General features: G+C 39.1%; 1 protein-coding gene across 2 annotated transcripts in view; it reads right to left on the reverse strand.

The window, feature by feature from the left end:
• Nucleotides 1–25,031, reverse strand: part of Supt3h (SPT3 homolog, SAGA and STAGA complex component) — a 352,056-nt gene that overhangs the window by 66,329 nt on the left and 260,696 nt on the right. For both annotated transcript variants that reach the window (XM_060369679.1, XM_060369681.1), the window contains 4 exons: nt 11,543–11,618; nt 8,101–8,213; nt 6,887–6,994; nt 3,794–3,961 (listed from right to left, as the gene is read on the reverse strand). In XM_060369679.1, coding sequence (XP_060225662.1) covers nt 3,794–3,961; nt 6,887–6,994; nt 8,101–8,213; nt 11,543–11,618 — 465 coding nt within the window. The remainder of the gene's footprint in view (nt 1–3,793; nt 3,962–6,886; nt 6,995–8,100; nt 8,214–11,542; nt 11,619–25,031) is intronic.

The raw sequence follows: 25,031 nt of genomic DNA on the forward strand, positions 1-25,031 counted from the left end.
CAGAAACTTCTATAAACAGAGGTATCTATGCCTGTTCTGATTCTTCTTCTAAGACAAAAAAAAAAAAAAAAAAATCTGCACAGGTAAAGAACGTCCTATTGTTTCTCATTCTTTCTCTTATTAGGAGTAACTCTGTTGATTAAACAATCAAGTGTTGACTACTGTTCCTTCACTAAAAGCCCTACATAATCGTGCAATAAAAATAATGTCAAACAACTTTCAGATTTAATGCTGTTAGACTGGACCAGACTGCAGATCAGATTCTGTGTCTCAAATATCTAAGGACACCTACTGAGAAAGAACAACAGTCAAACATGAGCTGAGAAGACCTTGAGGAAGAAGTCTCATGTTGGCAGATATAGCCAAAGGCCACTCTACCAACCATGGAACCAGGTGCCTTCAGAACCCCAGAAATACCCATGTAGTCTGGACCAAGCCCAGCCACAGAGCTGGGATGATGGGCAGCTCCTTATGCGCTTTGCTTTTGAATAGTTTCTTAGGCAAGATGTATATACTCCTTTAAAGGCATATGACCTTGGTTTGCTAATACAACCAATTAACAAGGGGAACAGTACTATTGAGTAGACTGGCTTGACTCAGAGAGGGAGTCCTGCAAAATTGTGGAGTTAGGATCATAGGAGGGTGGGTTTCCATGAAATGTCAGCTCACAAGAGCATGAGACCAGAAGAGAGGCAAAATTGAATCAGATTGTTTCTTTGTTTGTTTGTTTTGCTTGTTTTTTTTGTTGTTTATTGTTTGTTTTATAATTAAAAGGTGTAGGACTAAAGAAGTAATCCATATCTTTGTGCATAAATAATTTCTACTTAAACAACAACAACAAAAAAGAAAAAACCCAGGGTTTAAGAACCTTGGATCTCAGTTAACAGTTTCTTATTCTCTCCCTGCTTACCATGGTAGATTAGATCTTATGCTACACTTGAAAAGGCTCCTAAAAAGAAGTACAGTGAAAGCTTAGGGCCCCTATGCCCACTCACCAACCATGTCACCTGTATCATGTGGAAAGGGAGTGCTTGCCCTGGGCTGCTGGGCATGTGACCCTCTCAGATCCTCATCCTTCTGAGACTGGAGGCCAAGGTGGATATATTTTGGTCCAAAGTCACAGTACACATAGCATAATTTTCTCATCACAAAGTTGTAGGGAGATGTTTACTATTATAATGATATAATTAAGGAAAGCTTATCTTTAATTAGAGGTATTGAAACTGGAATTTAATCAATGAAAAGACAAAATGGAATCACTGAATTTAAAAATTCAAATACTTAAAACATCATCTGTTCCTAACTTTTCTAAAACTTTTACCCTCCTTAATAGGAGTAAATACAAAGAATATCTCCAAGGTTAGATAAACCACCATAATAACTAAATAGCAAATATTTTGATTTCTAGTACACAGGCTTGAAATATATTTTGGAGACTTAATTTTTAATTTGCAGTTTATCTACTGCTTTAACCGAAAATGACACTATATGTTTCTTTTAATCACAATATTGTGAAATATACACACATTATGGAATGTTAAATGTGGCTTAAATAAATATGTTACCTCACTAACATTAATTATTATTATTTTTTGGTGAACATGTAACTTTTACATTTTACATTATTCAAGAATCTTTTAACAATAGCCAATTTGCTGTACTGTCTTTTGAAATTTCTTCTTCTTATCTGATAATTCCACATCTCTGAGAGAATATATAATTTTTTCATATAATGAACTGTACAATTATGCCACCATAACTGATGGTGAAAAAGTTTCAGTGAGAAGATGAAAACATACACAAGTGACTGACTATAGAAAGTTATGTGTGGCTATGTGGAGAGAAATACTTAATGATCTTAATATGGAAATTATTAATATGATTTCCAATTTAGGAAAATCAGATATAGAATAGAAAACCTGGACTGTGAAATACCCCAAATTTACTTTTAATAAGATCAAGAAAGAAGTGTTTAAATATTCAAGTGAAAAAATTCCTAGACTTTCCAAAATATATAAAGAATTATGTCATATGTGCATAATTATGAGGTTAATTACAACTCATTTTCACATACTTTGGAAAGTATGTAGAGAACTGTGCAGCACAGGAAAGCAATGATAAACATATGTTGATTTAAAATCTGAAACAATGGATGCCAGAACAGTAGAATGGCAAAATTCAAACACTGAAAGACAAAACTATCAACCTAGAATTCCATAGTGAAATATCTTTCAGGAATAAAAGAACACATACTTTCAGAAACCAAATACACCATCACTTGCCACTCTGCTCATTAATCTGTGTTGATTTGGCGGAGATGTCACAAAGGTGAGAAGTAACATGACCTTTTTGATAGTAATCAGGATAGGGAAACATTGACAAGAACCTCACAGATAAATCAGCTTAAGAGTTGCCCCCCCCCAAAAAAAGAAACCATCCAGATATGAAGCCACCTGACTTGTGACAAAGCTTCCATAGTTCTGTAGCCACTAGAAACCCAGGCATAAAAACTGAGTGTATTGGGCTGGAGAGTCTCCTCAGTGCTTAAGAACACTGGATGCTCTTCTGGAGGACTTAGGTTGGATCCCTAGCACCCACATGGCAGCTCACAAAGGTCTGTAACTCCATTTCCTGGGGAATCCATCATCCTCTTCTGGCCTTTGTATGTGATGCACAGACATACTTGCAGGCAAAACTCACATACATATAAAAGAATTAAAAAAAAAAGAAAGAAAGAAACCCTGAATGTGGCCTCAGATTACACAGTATATTGTATAACTTACTTTGCCCACATTGATACAACTAAAATCTAAAGCCATAAGTCTATAGGAGATGAGGACATTATCATGAACCCAGAGCAGGAAAAAGATAAATTAGACTTCATCAGAAACTCAGCTAATGTTCATTAAAAGATACTATTAAGGGACAGGTGTGAATGACCATATATATATAAATGAATGTTGGCATAGTTATAGTAAAATGTCAACAGTATTGATTGACAAGTCCATGCCAATCAATTCTGTAGGTATAGTGTTCACACCAGAATTTTCTTAATTTCTCCTTTTACAATAGAAAAAAGCAATATCTTGTTTTATGCATACTGTTGGAACGCGGTCCAAGAATGGGGTTATATGAGATTTCCAAGTATTTGTAAGAAAACTCCACAAAACCAAGAGTCTTGTGACCTAAGTTTCCTAAAAACAAAAAACAGAATTTGTTCTTGAATTATGCTCTTGTGCACCTCCCAGGTGTAGTGGAGAGGAGTAAGTTTACTTCAGATTATTCATTACAACCGGCCTCTCACACACCTCTATGGAAAAACATGTTTCTGTCATGTGCTGCTTGCCTGGTGATTGTACACTTATGTGACTCTTCTTAACCTTCAGAGTATAAATTGTCTGATGCTCTGAATAAAGTTGGCTATTGCATGAGACTGGTTCACCTCGTTTATTGGTCTCACTGTCTTTAGAGTGGTAAACATCATACAAAAGTTGTTTCAGGTCTGTCTAGAAGTCATTGACTGTGGGTACCTATAAGCTGGCTGCTGCTTAAGCTTTGAGCTGTGAGAAAAAAAAATACAGCACATTCTTCATACCTATAAAAAATATTCCTGAGCCTCTCCACTCTTTATCAAAAAAGAAAGGAAAGAAAGAAGAAAAGGAAGAAAGGAAGGAAGGAAGGAAAGAAGGAGGGAGGGAAGGAGGGAGGGAGGGAAGGAAGGAAGGAAGGAAGGAAGGAAGGAAGGAAGGAAGGAAGGAAGGAAGGAAGGAAGGAAGAAGCAGCGAGCATTGACCTTTTTCCTCTTCCTCTGCTTGGTTTTGGCACAGTCTTGTCCTGTGTTTCCATTCCCCAGGGAACTGGATGCGGCTCTCCCTGAATGCTGTGATCCAGAAGAGGGAGCTGTTGGCGTAGGAGGTGGTGTGTTCTCAGGAGAGTCTGGGCTGGACTTCAAACAGGACACCTATGCAAAGACACATGGCTTTGAAATGAACCAACCAGAACTCCTAGCAACAGGAGATTGTCTTCACTGTCTTTTTCATGTGATACTACCTATAGCTTAAATTTTTTCTTATCTATTCCATAGAAATGGATGTCTTTCTCCTAAAATTTTAGTTATGATAGTTTTTCATTATTCAGGCAAAAATAAAATTCTTTACCCATTGCATCTAAAAAATTCTGTTAACTTTGTTGGATATCTGTATTTCTACGTTTTCATGTACAGTCATTTTCCTATATGCCCTATCTATATTTTCCTCATACTATTAACCATACTAACCATATACTATATGACCAGCCATTCTCTATAATGTAGTAAAAGAAATGATGTTAGACTTTGCGGACTGATGTTAGACTTTTCAGGTACTGGTCTCAACAGTATTTCCTTGTATCAGACTGTCTAGACATGCCATCAAAGAAGAAGGAATAAAGCTAATTTTGGATGAAGCCTCCTTAGATAAGATGAAGTCAATCAACCTGGTGACTGATTACAATTTATGGGCACTAATGCCAGGATCTTCTAGATGCATCTCTTTGAACTTTTATCGTCCTTTAGCCAGAACTAGTCCCTGAACTAGTCTGATAATTCAAGTAGTCTGTACAATCTGAGGCTTTCAACAAAAATGTTTAAGCAGAACTTCCTATTAACTAATGAATTTTTTGTTTCAGAGTTACCCATTTCCATTTCTGTACCAATTAACTGTTCTTTTGCTGCTTCTGAGGCCCAGAATATTCTTTCTCCTACTTTCTCACCAGTTCCCACACCTTCAGCACTTTGATTCTGACACATGCATGTACACACACAGGCTTATTTTAATTCTCTTGGCTGCTCATTTGGAAGTCAGTGCACAGTAACTTGACTTCTGTGCTTGATCATGTATTTGCTTGTTTGTTTTACAAATCGTTTGATCTCCCTGAACCTAGTTCCTATCATTCTCCAGGTGCCCTGCTGGCCCTCATTTGGCACAGTCCTTCATGTTGGCTGCTGATTTGCAATGCTGATGAGTGAGAATTCTGTCTTAGCATGGCATTATCTTTGTGCTTTATCAGGTAATAAAGGACAGGAAGGAAGACAGTCTCTATGACTGTCTAGTTTGACTACCAGTTATAGGAGAGGGAAGGTGGATGCCAGGCCAGGAAAACCTTGAGGCTGACACTGACAGTCTGTTAGGATGCTCTCTGAGACTCATGCTCCTACCTCCCAGAGAGCCCAGGAAACCCAGTACACACAGGACACTTTTTTCAACTGCTTTTTAGCAGGGAAAAGTGCCTGTGGTTGTTGAGCAGTTGCCCAGGGTGGCTTGGCCACCCTGGAGAACCAAGAAAGAGGGATGGGGATGTTGGGGGTGTTTTCTGAGACTTGCAAGCAATCCTTGAATGCTAAGGGAAAACTAGGTTGTTATGTTCACAGTAAATTTCCTCAATTAGAAATGTTACAACAAATTTGTCTGATGTTAATGGAAAGCACACTATGCACATACTCATAAAGCATCAAAGACATTGCAAAGGGCGCTCTTTGACATCATAATTGGGGTTTGAAACATAAAGAAAATAAAGAGTGTTTAATCAACTAAGTAAGCTTTAGGAACTTTTAAAAGCACGGTGACTGATAATGATGTATGACCTTTTTAATGGGCATAAACATTTCAATCCCTCCTTGGATTTCAAGCCAATATGATTCTCCAAGGGTGATGAAAATAAGTTGAATTGACTTCTGGCTTGTTAGTAAGATGCTATATGGGCATATATCATAGTATAGTTTCTATACATTGTAGTGAAGAATCCATAACTTCGGGTCCATGGTGAGTCCTTAGACTAATACAATGGTTTCCGGGGCTCTGTGAACAATACAAAAATACACTAAAAAATAAAAATAAGTGTGCCCAGAAAAGAATTTAAAGGTTTTCTCAGACAAAAGTCCCTGGCATAAAACAAATCATTACATCTTAGAAACTATTTGAGCTACCATCCTCACCCATGGACCATAACAGGAAGTAGATCTGTTATTAAATGGGCTTTGCTGTGTTCAGGTTATACATTTCAGCCAACTTGACCTAAGCTCACTGTACAATTATGCATGCAGACGTGAGCCTAACTTGTCTTCTTTCTTCTCTATGTTCCTTAGAGTGAATGATATGAAACTGCTGATTTTGTTAAGAAACTCAAATATTGGCAAATATACTCAACATGTTTCATTTCTGATTGTCAGGCACAGGATGCTAGTAGAGGATACTTTAGAAACTGAAAGTGGCGCACAGTTATGCAAAAGGTTACGTGTGGTGAGGCTTTCTATTTCCTATAGAAAAGGTCCTATCAGCACAAAACAGATCAGACAAGCGGCATCAATCTTCAAACTGAGGACAAATGGAGCCATGCCAATATAAATTATCAACAAGATAAATCGGTGATTGAGATGGAAAGTTAGGAATAAATGCTAGGAATTATTACATGATAATAATCTCTCCCTTGCCTCTAGCTCTCTCCAGGGTCCTTGATCTCTTGCACACCAAGCAAGAATTGTACCATTGATCTACAGCCCCACCCCAACTCTCATCGTTTGAGCTACAAAGAAATAGCTTTCTGCACCATTATGTAATTATATAGACCAGTTATTCAGGTCACATGCCTCAAAGTGCGACATATGATACAACCACCTTTTTGTCACTGAAGGCTTTGGAAAAACAGGGGGACCAAAGGGTGAAAAAGTCATTACACCAAGTGGATTCTCAGGGCTTGGCACACTAAGTGCTCAATATTATTTGTGTCAATGGCCAGTGTATTAAGATTCCCTAAGTAGGGGCTGTGGATTCCTATACAAGTTTGTACAAAGTAATATAAACATGTAACAGAAGCATCAGATCTGTTCTCGTCTGATTTTTCTGATACTCACCTCAGCAGAGTTGTGATACTGAATGAAGGTTGCAGAAATGGCATGGCTGAAGGGATCCCCGGCCTTGGAAACCATATCTTGCCTCACAAGGAGAGCGAGATCCACCAACTGAAGAACAGAATTGTGAATTAAGAATTACACAAACCATTGCAGTCAGGAGCATACTCAGAATGCTACTTATATTAATTCTGTCTCCCATCCATTTTGGACATGAACACAGTCTCTCACTGACTGGTAATTGAACCAATTCACAATCACAAATACATGTTTGATTTTCTAAGTGAGTAGTTTACAAACTTCATTTTGTTGGCAACTCTGTAGCTTTTAAAATACACATTTCTGAAATCTTAAAAAAAATACACATTTCTGGGCTGTGAGCCCTGGGATTCTAGGCTTGTCTAGCTAAGGGGCTAGTCCTGTGGCCTAGGGAGCATACTCAGAGGGACCACATCTGGAGTGCTGTGATCCTATACCTGCATGTCTCCAGAGATCAGAAGGGCTCAGACTTTGAAAGCCCCTTGTTTCACAGCTCAGAAAGAAGCTCTTAAATAAGTCCACTGAGGATGTGAGAGTTCAACATTGAGAAAGTGGGCATTCCATATCTAGTTAGGATAAGGTTGAAGGAACAGATGTTTTAGATTTTTTTATTAATTCATCAAGAATTTCATACATGTAAGCAATATATTTAGCTCATATTCACTCTCAACTCTTCTTCCCAGATCTGCCCCATCCTCCTACTCTTTTTGTTGTTGTTTTAATGACCCTAATCCAATCTGTCCTCACTGTACATTCCTGGGAGTGGGGCCACTGGATCATGGTTAACCTACTAGGGAATCCTTAAAGAAAACTGATTCTCCCTTTCTTAGAAACCATCAACTATCAATAACTCCCCATGTAGGGGTGGGGCATGTGAGCTTCTCTACACTCCAAGCTGGAATGTAGACCAGATTAAGTTTGTGCAGGTCTAGACACAGCAGTCTTAAAAACAAAACAAAACAAAAACGTACAGCCCTAAAAAACAAAAACAAAACAAAACAAAAAAACGTACAGCCCTGAGAGCTAATGATGCACAGGAGCAGAGCTGAACTAAGTTCTAGAATATGATAGAAACTTTATACTCTTCTCATCCTAGCTGGCTTAGCAGGTGGAATAAAGAAGTGACCAAGGACCCAGACGAGAGGAATGAGCAGCTGACTGACAGGTTAGGCTCTTACCTGTGCCACTGTTTCATATGCCAAATATGCCAGAATTTCCATAGCTATAACATTGGGCTTTATCTCCATGCTGCCACAGTCCAGCCAGTCTCGAAATTTAGAAGCTTTTTTGGCTATTAATTAAAAGGAAAGTTGAAATTTTTAATTTTAAATGTGTTTTAGCCTTCACATAACTGTCAGAAATTGAAAATCTATTTTCTGAAAACTGTATAGAAGAAATAACACCCATAGAAGCAATGATTGGCAAGTTTTCTGAACATCCCATGAAATCCAAGTTGGAAACCTTGGGTATGAGGCAACACAATGGTTACTTTCCACAAGCTTCTACAAGATCACATGTACTTGGATCTTTTACCTCCCTATGGTGGATGATATGGTACATGACATCCTCTCACCTTTACCTCTCTCTATGGTGGATGGCATGTTTACACCGTACCTTTTCACCATTGTATTTCTTACAGTGTTTCACAATACTAGCCACAGTTTTAGTTATAATCATAGAAAAGCTGCTTTCTCTGTGCAACTTTATTCTTATGGAAATAAAATTCGAGGAAAAAGTTTTAGTGCAGAAAGGAGGACAAGAAACTTCATTTCCAATCCTTCTCAAAATTGTGAATTGATATTTAAGCAAACCATCACCAGCCTGAGATAACCTGTACTTATGTCCTTGCTGACTATGGAGATGTCCAAATTCTTAGGACTGAGTATCCAAACCAAGCTTACTGCAATCTGCCCTTATTGCCCCGGAAACTGTGAGCTGGCCTTGAGTATCCCTGTGCTCCCATCTGCTCTCCCACCACTCTTCATTCACAACAATCCTGACCATCCAGGTCAAATGGGGATTTCTTACATCATTTGTGGACATGACCACATGCATTTCCTTTATGTGTAGCTTTCTCAGACCGTAGTTTAAGTTCTTTGTTGGCAGAGAATGTGCCTCAAGTCCCTGGATACTAATCGTATCATGCACATATGGAAACCAAGCACCACACAGTCCTCTCATTAAATACCTGTAACTGCCCCAGAACTAAGCAGAGTCTAATTTGATATAGAGCCTGGCTTCACTAGAGGGAAGAGGATGGACAGCATAGATTTTTATCAGATCTCAAAGGGAATCCTAAACAAAACCACTGATTATCATCTTCACTAAGCTGGCTGTATTGGTGTTTGTCCAGTCAGGCCTCTCATGCATTCCACATACGGGAGAGTTGTCTTCTAAATAAATCATGGAAGACACGAAGCCCCACTATTGCAGCACATGTCCTAAGCTGTCAAATGTGGCAGAATTATGATAATCCTCCTTAAAGATCTCTTTCTAAAGTAACCAGTCTTCAGATACTCTGACATGCAACATTCCATCTAGCCAGCAAGCTGGAACGGCTCACAAACACTTGTTCAACATCTGTGGAATACTTCTGAAGTTCAAGTAAAGAGGGAGCAATTTGGCAAGATCAATAAAATAGACCTTATTGGCTGATTTCCCTCTGAGAGAGCACTAGGAACACAGAAGTACATAGTGACTACTCTAAGCAACCTATTTTTAAGGTAAGAAAAGGATCATTATTAGTCTCCAGCTACATTGCCTCCATGAGTGAGACAATTAGCAGTGTCTTTATAAGAATGTAAGCACTCAGGTTGTAGAGATGTAAAAATCTACTGTTTTTCCAGAAAATAAAATATATGATGTCAACAGACTCACCATATCTATTTCTATAACAAATTGATAAATTATTAAAAATACATCTTAGTGAGATGCTAGAGTCTGACCGTTTCAACTTTTTAACAGCTGTCTCCCTGTGTGAGGGATGGGAGCTATGTGTACATGTACCACAGTGTGTGTGTGAAGGTCACCCAGTGTGCACAACACAATGATCCCAGGAGCTGCCATAAACAGGTACTTAAGAGGATATGTGGCAGGTCACAGCTCCTGTGTCCTGGGAAACCATCAAACGGAGGAGACTACACAGGAAGAACCACACCCCACCTGCACAGGGATGCATTCTGTTGTAGAAAACAGCTTTGCCCAGTTTGGTTTCATGATGAAGCTCCCCAGGATACTATATGAGCAAATATTCTTAACGACACAATCCCTTTTCCTCACAAAAAAGAAAATTATGCACAACATGCAGCCTATTCTGTAATTTTATCAGAAGGAAAAATATTAAGTTTCATCTGCTATAGTTTTTTTGTGGTTATCAGAACAACAGAAAACAAAACAAAACCCAATTTTCAAATGAAAGATACACTAAGAGACTAAGACCATCAGTTTCAGTGTGCAACAGCAAGAAAGTCTTGTGAATTCAGCTAAAAATATGATTTAAAAAATCGTTCAACTGTGCTAAATGCTACTTTATGAGCTGGAGATTTATGCTTATAAAATATTCGAATGCCGTATTTAAACCCCAAATTACCATACAAAACCCTCTCATTTGCTCAAATTGCCATGATCTGAAGTGTCATTTACTTAATGCTTCACAGATGTCTGATGCCAAGTTGTTAGTCAGATTGGAAAATATATTTTGTTAGGAAAAAAAATCTTCCAAAACATGTTTTCTTATTTTACTGATGTTTGCATGGGGCAGTGCTATTTGAAATGTGTCATTTATCTGCACTTCATGATCTAAAATGCTGTTCTCATTTTCTCTTTCCAAATCAAATACATGGTTATTGTGACCACATTATTGGCTTTTCATTTAAAGACATCATTGTTTCTATAGCTTCTAAGATCAGGGTCATGTGCGACTTTGTCATATTTATTTTAAAATAAACTTCTCACTGCACTTTCTCTTTGACCTTTACCCCAAGAGCCTTAGTCATCGCCGGACTGATGCATAGTCGAACCCACTGTTAGGGTCTTAAGTACTTTTCAGCAGCTGCTGTTCAGTGACAGGAAGACCCTGATTTCACTGCGAGGTCACCCCTGTGGCAAAAGCACTGACTCAGGACTCTGGCTGGCACTTAGCGCGTACTGAAGGAGGAGGCTACAGACAATGAAACATATGACTGAGATGCTACTTTGTGGGAACATGAGTGTGCACAAAGGGAGTGTGGGGCTTATAACTAATATTGAGCTTTGATATGTCATGACTATTGATATTCACTACGGGCCACGTGCAGCCAGCAATACTGTACTTCATTAAACATGACTAAGAAATGAGAAACTGAAGGACGACGAAAAAAGTAACCGTTGTGACTAAAGGTCATAAGAATAATTCCAAGGCTGGCTGTGTATGCACATTCTCTCAAATCTCCTACCATTATTAACAAACTACAAAAGTGTAAAGCACAGAAAATCATCAGGCTTGCCCAGTGCAGACACTATTTCTGTAACAATTTTAAGGATGCAGATACTGAACACATTACTTTCTTAGGAACACACAGTCTGGTACATCTGTAACATGCTTTCTCACACGTCTGTTAGTGAAATTAAATGTGTACTCACAGAAACTTAGCTGTCGGCTTTCACAGAACTCTGCATATTGAGCTGAATCCATAGTTCGAGTCTGTCTTTCCGCTCTCTAATGGACACACACAAAAATAACAAAACAGTTTGTAAAGAAATAGTCTTAACATATATTTCCGAAGTAGAACTTAGGTTTCTTGTACCATTTTCCAGGCCTGAATCTATAAAAGCAGTCAAGCATGGTGATAGACAGGTGATATGTGTCATCACCATGACAATCAGATCTGTGCTGGGGCTGGAGCCATGACTCGGTGGGAGAGCATGTACTGCTCTTCTAGAGGATCTGAATTTGGTTCCCAGCACCTGTATCTGGCGGATCCCAACCACCTGTAACTCCAGCTCCAAGGGATCCAAGGTCCTCTTCTGGCCTCCACTGGCTCTAGATTCATGTTCACACACACATAATTGAAAACAAAATACAAATATTACAAAGTAAAATATAGCAGATGTAAAGTTTATTTCTTTTGGAAATAAAGCTTACAATACTTTCTGCTCTGTTGTTATTGAAGCTAAACTCAAGAACTTGCTTACTTAGCCAAAATACATCTAAGGCTTTCTATCTATCCCATCCTTTTAAAACAAAAGCCAACACTGCGGGGAGGATAAAGGAGACATCAAAGCTGTTATTAACTACCATTGTCCATGTGCTTTACAGTTGTGCTGTGGCAACATTAAAACAGGAGTCAATGCCTAAAATCCATACATTCCCCTTCAGAGGCCAGTGCCAGTGCTAGCAAAGTCAATCTCCTCAACTACAGAGAGAAGAAGAAGAAAGGTAAACACAACACAGCTCCTTTAATCTGAGTCCATGGATGATTCAAAGCTTGAGCTAGCTGCACTCGTGGCTTTTCTGATTCAGTCCAGCAGATGTTTGTTCCTACATTGTCTCACAGAGGTAGTATAATTATACTTCACCCAAGGTTTGGTGGCAAAGGCTATGACCGCTTCCGCTTCCTTGCTAAGGGAAGCAGTTTCAGATGAGACAGCCGGGTACTTCTTGGAAGGGGATTCTGACCAGTAAAGGGAAAAAAAAATTCCCTGAGATTTTAATTTTTTTCTGCAGTGGAAGGACTTTCTGTAAATGTCCTTTCTCACAGCTGTGGGTGCACTCAAGTATGATGTTTCTAATGGCCACATTATTTTTTCTTTCTTGTCTGATTTGAGTTGAATGGTCAGTCCATAGGTTTATTACCTGACGTATGGCTAAGTGCAGAAAAGACAATGTGGTGGAGGTGAGGGAAAAGTGACCACCAACTTGGTGGGGTTCCTTGAGAACATTGTTCTTTTTGACCCCTCCCCCTCCTCTTCCCTTTTTTTTCACTTTGTGACCCCCTCTCCTTTCTTCTTTTCACTCCAAAAATATATCCTCCCAAACATGTGAACACAAATCCAGATATTTCTTGGTTATCTGCCTGCTTGGCTCAAGTGTCATATCTGAGTATACACCAGCATTTTACAGAGGTTACATCTTCCACTTTAGGGTGGAACACTATTCTCTAGAACTTCCCCACACTTCAAGATGGTTGACCCGGGAGCTTCCAGAAATTTGCCTGTTGCTATCTTCCATCCTGCCCTTGCCGGGATTACCAGCGCACATCACCAGGCCTAGCTTTTTACCTTGAAACTGGGGATTTGAATGCAGGTTCTCAGACTTGCATGACATTAATTTACCAAACAAGCCATTGTCCTAGCCACGGGCCTCTTTTTCTACTGTAATATGACTCAATAACTGTTTGCTAATGGAAAATAAAAAGAAAACAAGTGTTTGCATTCTGAACAAAGCTAATGGGTTACTGATGTGTTTACTTAAACAGATCCTCATACTGATAATACTTTATGTTTTTATGTAGGTGTGTGTATTTGTGTATGTGTGTCTGTGTGTGATTATAGTAAGAACATCTCAGGGATGTGTGTATATGTGTGTGATTATAGTGAAAACTTCTCACGTTTGATTTTCTAAGTCCTACAAAAATACTTGACATATAGAAAATAAGCAAATAACATTCTGAATGAACAAATGCCACCTTTATTCCACAGGGGAGGTAATGTAACCAGCTCTTAATAGCTATGGCTTCCATACTATCTACTTTGCTACCCTGGAACCAGCCACCGCATTTTCCCAGCATAGGACTATCCAGAAAGCACTTAGACAAAGAGCCAACAGTCCTAAAGGAATTCCCAATACTTAATATTCTTCTACTTAATACATATCTTCTTGCCCATAATCAAGATTTGGCTTCAGAGTACATGCTAAGATAGTTGGTGTGTATGCAATTAGGAATTCTAGCCTCTTAAAGTGAGGAGAACTTATCTTAAGAAATTAAGCTACCAGGGTGGCCAGCTTTAACTAAATGAAGTGAGTGGAAGTTGGGAGACTGTACCCTTGCAAAGCCTATCATCCAAGGTCATTTTAAAGACATTCATAGACATGGGAAGGGCTTTATGTTATTACAGCTAGCTTCTTACTTCCCTACACCCTGTCTAGTGCCTCTTCCCTTTCTGCTGCTCATCTTAGTTCTTTTCAGTTCCTTTAGCATGTAAACAGCAACCTTTGATCTGTGCAGCATCAGGAAGCTGGCCCTAGGGCACTCACAGGAAGGCATTACCGGGTGCCTAGCACATAGGAAGCACTCAACTGCAGGGTGGCTGATCGCAGTAAAGATTTATTGGCATGGTATGTTAGAACCACTGGCAGCTTGACGTGTATGTGTTCAAGCTTCTTCATTTTAAAGATAAGAAAATTGAGGTTAGAAGAGATGGGATTTGCCAACAGCCTATGACATTTGCATTACAAAAGCTCTTTCTAGATTTTTACTAAATTTTTATATGCAATGTCCTTGTGGGATGATCTATGACCAACAATTCTAAAAATTATGACCAACTCATTTAAATTCTAGACAGGGCAAGCAGATCTTAAAATGAAGTTCTACTTAAGAATAAAGAGACTGTCCATATACTAAATAGCCATGGCACTTGTTTTTTGAGGTACCGTAATTCCACTTCCCCCTCTTCCCTGTTTTGGATGACAGTGCATTCTGCAGAGTACAATGATAAGAACTTTTCTAATCTGGATAACAAAGAACTCTCTAGGGAAAACATTTCCTCATCTTAGTATAACATGATTAAAATATCAATGTCTACACTACACAGAAAACACAACCTCTAAGATTTAAACAAAACAAAAAACTCCCAAACACAAAAAGACAAACCCAACAGTCTAATAGTCCCTTCTTCCAAATGAGGACACTGAGCCACAGAAGCTAAGGTTACTAGTTGACTATTGCTGAGGCTTGGCTCCTAAGTGCCAACTCAGGTCATCCTTTTGAGGATGTATACATCTCACAGTGTACAACTGTGAGAGCCATGGCAGAACTACACTCCCTTCACATCTGGTTTCTTCTGAACAAATCATCAAGCTGCAAGCTCAGTTTTAAAAGTGTCTCTCTATCGGGGAGTTATCAAGTTTATTTGATCATTAAATATGGTCACAAAACTGGACTTAAAAAAAAAAACCACCCTGTTTTGCCCAGGTGTGTTCACATTTGCCTATGTTCCAAGCACTTGTGAGGATCATGAATTTGAGCATAGTATGTTCTTCAATTAAAAAAAAAAAAAAAACTAAGCAAGAAAGAAACTACCCACACTTCACCTCACCTCACCAAACCAAACCTTCAAGTTTTGTTTTGTTTTGTTTTTTTTTTTTAGATTACTAGAGGCACAAATCCCTGGTGAGAATGGATGAATGATGGTCACACCGGCTCAGATCAGCAGTTACCCTCATGGGCATTCTCACATTACACAATCCTCTTCTGAGCTCAGACAGCCACATGAGCACACGGTCATTTGGAGATGACTCAAGCTCTGTATCCTCAACACCAGTTCTACACATGACTTGATTTCCTTGCGTATCAATAACACTGATCAACATACAGAAAAATATACAACACACTCACTTTTTCTCCAATTAAAGCTTGCTGTTATTATTATATATCAAAATAAGAGCCAATTTGGAAAGCACTGCCTTTGAGGTTATTACTGATAGTCTCCTAAACATCTGACAACATATTAACATGTAACAGTATGGGTTTTATATTTTTTTACAGGTAATGGTTATGTTCCTAGCTGCTATCTCACTACCAAGAGGTCACAGCCTGTCCTGGCTAGTGTACCATGGACTGTGAAGGCAGATTCATATTCCAGGCAGGATGAAAAACAGGAAAGCAAATATCTTTGTAGAACTAGTTGGCTTTTTTCAGTATCTTGAACACAACAGATTCTCAGTCCTTCTCTGTTAATTGGAGAATTGATTGAGTTTTCTATACAGTTTTGACGGCAGTGGCAAGTCGCCGTGTCTTGAAAAAGCGCTTTTGGCAGCAACAGCCGCTGCCTGCTGCGCCCTGCAGCACCTGGTGACTGCGCATGTGCACCCTGTTCACGTTCCCCTCGTGCTTTCGCTGACGCGCTCAGAGGCTCAAGGAGCATGTGCTGCCACATCTTCTGGAAGCTTCTTAACACACATGACATCTATTTTCCTTAGTAACTCAGAATCACAGAACCCATATAAAAGTTTATGTGCTCTTCCTTCTACCTCAAAAACATACATTTAAAAAACTCTTATTTTCATTGTTCTTAGAACTTTCACAACTGAAAGTGAAGCCCCTTCTGAATGGAAAGGTATCACGTTCATGGTAATCCCCCTTAAACTGGATCAGAAACAGATGATGAACTTGAAAACCCCAACTGGAGTGGCTGGTGGGAGTTCTTCACGTGACAACATCTGCACTATGGGACAATTTGTGATGTAGCACATTTGCAGAAAGAGATAGCAGTAAAGCACACTGAATACAGAAGAAATGTCCCTTACATAGTTTATAAGTTAATATCTGACAAGTAGATGTGTTTATCTCTGTAGCAGCAGAGAAACCTCAGAAGCCGCGCGCACGCGCACACACGCACGCACGCACGCATGGACACACACACACACACACACACACACACACCACATGCATTCTGCCTGTTGAATCAGCTTGTACTTGAGTAGGTTCCCTACCACATCAAGCAAGACTCACTCAAAACACATGGCAAGAGTTCTTTTTCACTTCACAGAACAATCATCTTTCTGTAATAGGTGGCTAGTTCCACCCACAGGTCTTTCCTTTCCAAACCTATCCTAGGGCTAAGTACTTTATAACAAACATAAAGGAAAGGACCAGTGGTATAGAGAATGCCCTGGAGTAGATCTTCTTTCTTCCACAGACTCAGTTCACAGCACTGCCTCCTAAGCTAAAACAAGTTCCTGGGCTGACACCACATCAAATTCAAGTACAAATAGCCTCCCACCACCCCTCCCCAATACAAACCTGATCTGGCCCTGGACCACCCTACCAAGGTATAAACTTCTTGAATCAAACCAGAAAAAATGTTTCTGTTTTTGTTTGTCTGTTTATATTATTTTAAATTAGTGTCTCACATGTAGACAATGCTAGCCTCGAATATCTGTCTGTTCTCTAGAGTGCAGTTATGGACCAAAACGCACAATAAACAAAAATAAATATATAAAGTAAATAAAAACAAGATTTTTAGAAGGAAATTTTTCCTTTTGAGGTAATTTTGCTTGATTTACAGAAGTTATAAAATGTATATGTGTTTACACACACAGACACACTACTGTAACACAGAGGGAAACAATTCACAGTCTTAGAAGATATTGTTTTAATGTGATGGACATTGGAAGAAGGAGAAAACAGGAAACAGGACAGGAGCCTACCACAGAGGACCTCTGAAAGACTCTACCCAGCAGTGTATCAAAGCAGATGCTGAGACTCATAACCAAACTTTGGGCAGAGTGCAGGGAATCTTAGGAAAGAAGGGAGAGATAGTATGACCTGGAGAGGACAGGAGCTCCACAAGGACAGCAACAGAATAAAAATATCTGGGCACAGGGTTTTTTTTTTTTTTTCTTTTTCTTTTTCTGAGACTGATACTCCATCCAAGGACCATTCATGGAGATAACCTAGAACCCCTGCACAGATGTAGCCCATGGCAGTTCAGTATCCAAGTTCCCTAGTAAGGGGAACAGGGGCTGTCTCTCTCGGTGGCGGGCTCCTTCCTTGACCCCCCCCCCCCCCAAGGGGGAAGCAGCGTTGCCAGGCTACAGAGGAGGACAATGCAGCCAGTCCTGATGAGACTTGATAAGCTAGGGTCAGATGGAAGGGGAGGAGGACCTCCCCTAGCAGTGGATTTGGAAAGGGGCATGGGAGGAGATGAGGGAAGAAGGATGGGATTGGGAGGAATGAGGGAGGGTGTTACAGCTGGGGATACAAAGTAAATATACTGTAATTAATATAAAAAATAAAAATTTAATTAAAAAAAGATATTATCCTGAAACTAAAAGTTGACTCTATTTTGATTTACAGTTTTTATAGAATAATAAAAACACAGTGTATTTTCTATTTCATGGCTTATTTTAAAAACAAACAAAAGCAATGGCTTCTAGTGGTATTAATTTGTTCACCCAGAATAGCTTTTATAATATTGCAATTTTATGTGTTAAAGGCATGAAGAATGAATTAGAGCATCATGTGAAGTTTTCTGAAAGCTGTGTACTCCAGGGTACCCAGGAGATCTACAACAAATTCTGTAATGAAAGCAAATGACTGAGAAATACACAAAGGGTATTTGCTATTTTAGTGCACAACTGAGTTGTTTCAGATTTTCTTTTTCTTTGTTTGGTCTATACCTGTGGATTGAGAAATATTAATTCATATATTATTAATTCACATTAATAATATATGACTAAAGGAATTTTCTTTTTTTCTATACATTTTAAGCTATGAAGAATGGGCCTAAATTGGTTATGTAATTAAAAATACAGTCATGGAAATCAAAAGAATATCTTTAAGATGTCTGTTTAAGGTTTTTCATTTGTGTTTATTAGACCAGTAGAAGAGAAAATTAGATACACAGTGAAGTATTTCTTTTCTGGAGCAAAATGTCCTCTTCAATGAAAGGTTATTATTAAAACAAAACACAACTTAAGTACACCCATACTTTGTTATAAATCCATATTTAGTGTTAGTATTAATTTTATTATTGCTTCAAAAGTTGTAACATGATGTGGACTAACCAAGCTGACAAAATAAAATTCATGGAAATGTCTGTCCAAACCAGCTCTTTAAAGAATTAACAGGAGAGTGGTCCCTTTTCTGAATGAGGACACTGTAACATCTATTTGTATTTTTAATTTTTTAGGAGGGGGTGTGTATACCAAAAAGTATGAATCCTAGCTTAGTTATGGGAGGTCTTTTCTGGTAACATTATAAAGGTTTTAGAGGTTTACAGACTATCCAGATGGCCTGTCATGGTTAGCTCTCAGGAGGCAAATATAAAAAGGGTACCATTAGTATTTTGGTCTTTCCAGGTAAAACAAAGGCTTGCTGCCTGGATAATATCCATATAGATTGCAACGTGGGGTCTGGCTCGGGCCTCCCCACTAACCGTGAATTACAAGGAACACTCTTTCCAGGCTGGGCTGACCAAGACCAAATTCTCAAGCAGAGCAACACGCATACACAGTTGAGTTGGGCTTTCTCACTGTAGTCTGAAAGGCTGACACCCACTCAGATCTCAGGTAGAGGAAGTTCAGCATGCTTCTCAACACTGGACTCATAGATAAACTTTGAGAGAGTGAGGCTATCAGACCACTGAACAGTAATCTCAATTACACAGGCTTTAAACAGTTAAAAAAAGCGCTGGCATGATGGTTCTCACTGATAATGCTAACATTCACGATGCTGAAACAGAAGGAGTGTAGGAAATGTGAGGCTGGCTTGGGTTACACAGTGATTCTCATACAAACCTGGGCTACAGAATAAGACCCCATTTCACAAAACAAAACACAAAATTAACAACAACAAATAAAACAAAACAACCCCCAAAATCCAGAAACCAAAACAGCTTCCAGCCCTTCTTCCCTAAATGATAAACTATAAACAGAAGACTAACAAAGTCTGTTACTTTATATGTGCTGAGGAAATGAAGTCAACCAGTATAGGGACAATTGTCCAAGCAATGGATCACAGAGGATAAAAAGGACTTACAGCCTAATAGCAACTTGGATCAGAAGCAAATCCAACCAAGTTAAATTGTTTCTCCTCCACAGGAACACCCTTAGCCATTCTGAAGCTAACCTTTCTCTGCTCATGATCAGCTGAGCTGATGCCATGAGTCAGAGACTCATCAGTGAGCTCATCAGCAGGGGCACGAGGCCAAGGAGGCTGTAAGCACAAGTTAACAGAACAAAAGGGAGAAAATGATTTTTCTGATAAAAGACTTAGTCACAGAAACAAAGAGAAAATGATGGTTTTCTGCAAACATGACTTCCATGAGAACAGAACAGTAAGCACAAGGAACAAAAGTACTTTTGTGTCAATTGCAATAAAGAAAAATTCCCAAATACTTAACAGAAAAAGCAGAAATGGTCACATGATCAGAAAAATTGGTATTTTTAATACTATTTCAGATATTTATCTTAACAATCTGCTTATACACTTCAAAAATATTGAAAATGTTCCTGAATATGTACATACTTATGGATGTATGTGCACAGGTTCAAAGATAGAAACTTCGGTGTTCTTCCCCAAGCAACATCTACTGTTTTCTTTCTTTTCCTTCCTTCCTTCCTTCCTTTTTTTTTTTTTTCTTTTTTAGTTTTTTTCAGACAAGGTCTCTCTGGACAGGAACTCACCCCGTAGGCTAGGCTGGCTGGCAGGAAGCCTCAAGGATTCACCTGTCTCTGCCTTCTCAGCAGTGGGATTACAAACCACCCCTCTTTTTATGCATGCTCTGGGATCTTTTCCTCGCGAGGCAAGAACATTTCCAATTAAGCTATCTCCTCAGATCTCAGGGCAGATTTTAGAATCATGCTTGCATAATGGGAAGCATAAAGCCTTTGGATGAGGAAGTCTTTCAGGGACTGATCTTCTAAAGAAGCCCTGGCTCTGTTTTTAGATCCATTCTAGGTACTTCCAGAAGCCTGAGCACAATGATCGCCTCTGAGGCTTCAAAGAATGCAGAACAGCAAAATCCTCTGGAATCATAAATGCAAAACCTATAATTATGGTTATTTAACAAAATGGGTTCTGTTAAGATATTTGATGATGAAATCCCCATTCTCTTAGATGTCAGTGCCCAAATTTTATTCAACTTTTACTTATGTGTAAATGTATTATAACTGTTATTTGATTAAATGTCAGTGGCCATTAGGCCCAACTCTTAGGTAAGAAGGCTTAACCAAGGCATGCCCAGAGGGTGTAGAATGGATTACAAAGAGAAATGAAGAAAGGAGGATTGTTTTAGTAGCTTGGCAACAGTGAGGCAACATTTCACCTTAAATAAAGTAACCACAAAAACTTTAAAGAAGCAAGAACAACTTTGGCAGGAAGAGGAAGAGGAGATCAGAGCTGGGAAAGGGTGAGGTCAAATGAGAAGCATCACAGCATGAAACAGTAGCTGAGTCTGATTCACAGCCTTATGCTGACCTCTCAATAACTGCCAGTGAGGACAGGCAGCCATTATCATTTCTCCTCCACATCTGAAGAAACCAGCGCTCCCTGACTTTCAATATAGAACTATTTTGAAATAATGTTATGTTTACAGAAAAATCACAAAAGCAAGTACAGAGTTCCCTCACACTGCTCACGAGCATCACTACCCCAAATACTCTGCATTAGTTACTTTCTGTTGCTGTGAAAAAATACCAAAACCAGAGCTACTTAGGAAGAAATCATTTATTTCTGCTCAGGGTTTTAGAGGACTAGAGTCCATAACAGTGGGAGTGGCATGGCATGCTGGCAGGAGCAGGAAGCTGGCTGGCTATATCTTATCTGCACACAGGAAGCAGACAGCAAGCAACGGAAATGGGGCAAGGCTAACCTCAAAGCCCACCATGGTAATGTAATTCCTCCAAGGAGGCCTAAAGCTTCAATAACCTTTCTAAACAGCGTCACTAGAGAAAAAGGGTTCAAATATATGAGTCTATGGAGGACATTTCTCTTTCCAAACACCACACATACCTTAGCTGATCTTGTGAGTTATGTGGAATAAGTGCTCACACGAGAGTTTCTTTTTAATCAAGACATACAGACAGAAACAATTGAATCCTACTATATAACCAGTCATCAGCTACTAGGTTACCATTTCCTAGAACATTCCTTAATCAGCTAAGGCTTTTTCTATCTGATCAACCACGATCATTCAGAATCCAAGTTAATATTCCACGTTCCAACTGTAGAGGCTTAAAAGACTTGTAATAATCTTAGAAAATTATATCTGAAACGTTCTTTAGTGGCCTCAGTAAGAAACTGTCTTTTGTTTGTGTAGAATGGGAAACCCTCAAATCTGAGCACCATACAGTTTTATGGTAGAAATACACTTGTAAATAAGCATATAGTTTAATAAAAATGGTGAAGTGCTGTATAATTATCTTACACACACACACACACCTACGACACCCACGCAGTCGTCTGCTGAAACAATAGAGTACACTTTCTGAGTCATGCTCTGAAGGAATGGCAACTACTGTTAGGCATTGGGGTAACGTGGTGTCACACACACTGAAAACCATGGTCCCAGCACTCTGCATCGAGGATTGCCTGCTGTGTCACATCAGGTACCCCACACATAGTGAAGTGATAGTGTTCTCCAGAGGGGGTGGAAAATGCAGCCCAGACGGTGCTTATTTCCTAGAGCACAGACTTTAATTTCACAAGTAGCAGCGTGGGTATTTTGATTAACAACAACAGCAACAACAACAACAACAAACCCAATAAAAATAAAGACCTAAAATCAAATCCTTTCCTCTATTTTCTTCTGGAATTTAAGAGGCAGGAAACACAGTAATAAATACCGGATGATTTCCTCAACCTTTTGATGCCAGTGATTCTTCAGGAACAAACTTTTCAAATTAACATTTCTCAGGCAGAGCCAGACACATTAAGATATTAACACTTGTCCTGTGGTTATGACTGTTCTTTGAAAATCAGAGCCCAAACGACAAAGCGTTCCCTCAGTATAAAACTAGACTTAATTTGTCAAGTATCTACTAAAGGGGAAAATCAGTGTTCTGGCTGAAGGATGAACTGGGGCTTGGGGGTGGACAGTACCAGTGACAGGATCCAGTGGTTACCATGAGACCTTTCCACAGCCTCCACATGTGAGGCCTGATGAGACTGCATGACGGCTAAGAAGTATCTGCTCCTAGATGTTAGCACAGAAAAGCGCATTTTACGACTTGACAACCCACGAGTTTGCTTCCCAGCATAAATTAGAAATGGATAGTAAGAGAGACACATATACCCTGGTGTCAGGCAGCAGGGGGCTCCATCGCTAATGGGCATTTTGGAACCATTTACCTTCCCCAACTACACACTGTTTTAAAATAAATCAGGTCTAGCTGACTTATTTTCTAGTGGTAGGTATATTCTTAACTTATCAAGATAGGATTTTCCTAGTTGATAGCATTAGAAAAACAAACTACATTTACTCTAACCCCAAATTATAGTTGCATAGGCAAGAGAAAAGTTCATCTTTCCTCACATAAATGAACACTGGGAGATAACCTTTGGACCTGACACAACCACAGAGTGAGGTCATCAAAGCCTCAGTCTCCTACAGCATTTGTGTTGACATTTTAGTCTGTGGCCTTGTCTTCATGATTCATACTGGCTTTCAGCCTTCATACTCATGTAAGTCAGAGGTAAGGAGGGCAGAGACTGCATTCCCTATTGTTAAAGAAACCACTGTGAAGTCCATGAAGCATTTGCACTAACTTTTCAAAGGTTATGTCCAAATTGTGTGATTGAACCTTGCTGCAGGTAAGAAGAGAAATGTGGTATCTTGACCATATCTCAACGTATCCAGCTACACATAATTTTGGTATCTAGGAAGAAGAGCATGAATCCTGGGTGGCAGGAAACTGTCTCTGCCATGGTGTATGACTAAGTAATAAATTCACTAATTTTATGTGTCCCATCTCCCTGATTTCCAAAACCAATTTTTACAGTCATTATGATCTATAGAGAGTCTCAAATAAAAACACTGCTCAACTTTTTAAAACTGTAAGTTTACATAATTTTTAAATGTCATGAAGTCTTCCGAGATAAGGAAAGGCCACATCAGACAAACAAATCACTATCAGTAATGTCCCACCTTTGGAAGGTTAGCCAAGGAAGAGACAGGCTTATTAATAATGTTTAATGCCTTATTATTTTAGGTTAAATAGGACAACTCAAGGAAGGTGAAGGATATAAAGGAATGAGTAGTCCACAGATACTTAAATATTCTGTCACTTTTCCTGTATGTACTGTTGCATGAATGCCATCTGGCAGTAGGAACTACTGCTCTTGACCTGCTCTATTCTAGTGCTTTTCTGGAAGCCTGGACAGAGCTAAAGAAAGCCCATCTATTACCAGTTTCATCAAAGAGAATTTAATTTTGAGGAGAAGGCTCCAAAGAAAAAGCATATATAAAGGAATACAACATATATGTGCAGAGGACTAGACATTGTTACACAGAGCTGACACAATTCCGGCCCCATCTATATACATTCCAAATGTACTAAGGAAAATTAGTATAAAAGAGGCTTAAGAAGTGACTACTTATGGGTACCTGAGCACTTTGCCATGCTTGCTTAGGCACTGCTATATAAACGCCACTGGTGCTGAGATTGTCACTGAATTTTAACCACAATATGACTGCTTGCAATGTTCAATGCCATTAGAGATCAGAATGAGTTCCATGAGAAAGTCAAAGCCCCCTATGCTAGACTTTTCTCTGACATATGATGAGAATGCTTACGTACGTCACCTCACTCTCTTCCTTAGTACAGCTCTAATACTCCTGGTTTCACCTGTATGACATCTCTCTGTCTGAGAACCTTCAATTATTTATGGTTATGGGCCCTAAAAGTAAGTTGTAAAAGACCAGGCATTCCACTCAGTTCAGCACTGGAAATTAGCCTCAATCTATTTCCACCAATCCTTTGTGCAGAAAGAATTTCAATGCAAGGAGCTATCAGATTCCTAAATATTTCTTTACTTTAATTTTATGTTTATGGGTGTTATGTATGTATGTATGTATGTATGTAGACAAGCATCTGTACCATGTATATACACTACCCAGAGTCCAGAAGAGGACATTGAATCACTTGGAGGTAGAGTTGCAGATGGTTGTGAACCCTAATTTCAAAGATGGGATGTGAACCTTAATGTTCTGCAAGAGCAATAAGTGTTCCTAGCTGCTGAAGCATCTCTCTACCCCTATAACAGATATTTAAAATCTGGGAAATATGTTTCCCAACCAAAAAATGCCCAGGGCCAGATAGTTTTAGTGCAGAATTCTATCGGACTTTCAAAGAGCAAATACCAACACTCTTCAAACTGTTTCACAAAATAGAAACAGAGGGAACATT

The sequence above is a fragment of the Meriones unguiculatus genome, chromosome 16, assembly GCF_030254825.1.
Source record: "Meriones unguiculatus strain TT.TT164.6M chromosome 16, Bangor_MerUng_6.1, whole genome shotgun sequence".
Classification (NCBI taxonomy): Eukaryota; Metazoa; Chordata; class Mammalia; order Rodentia; family Muridae; genus Meriones; species Meriones unguiculatus.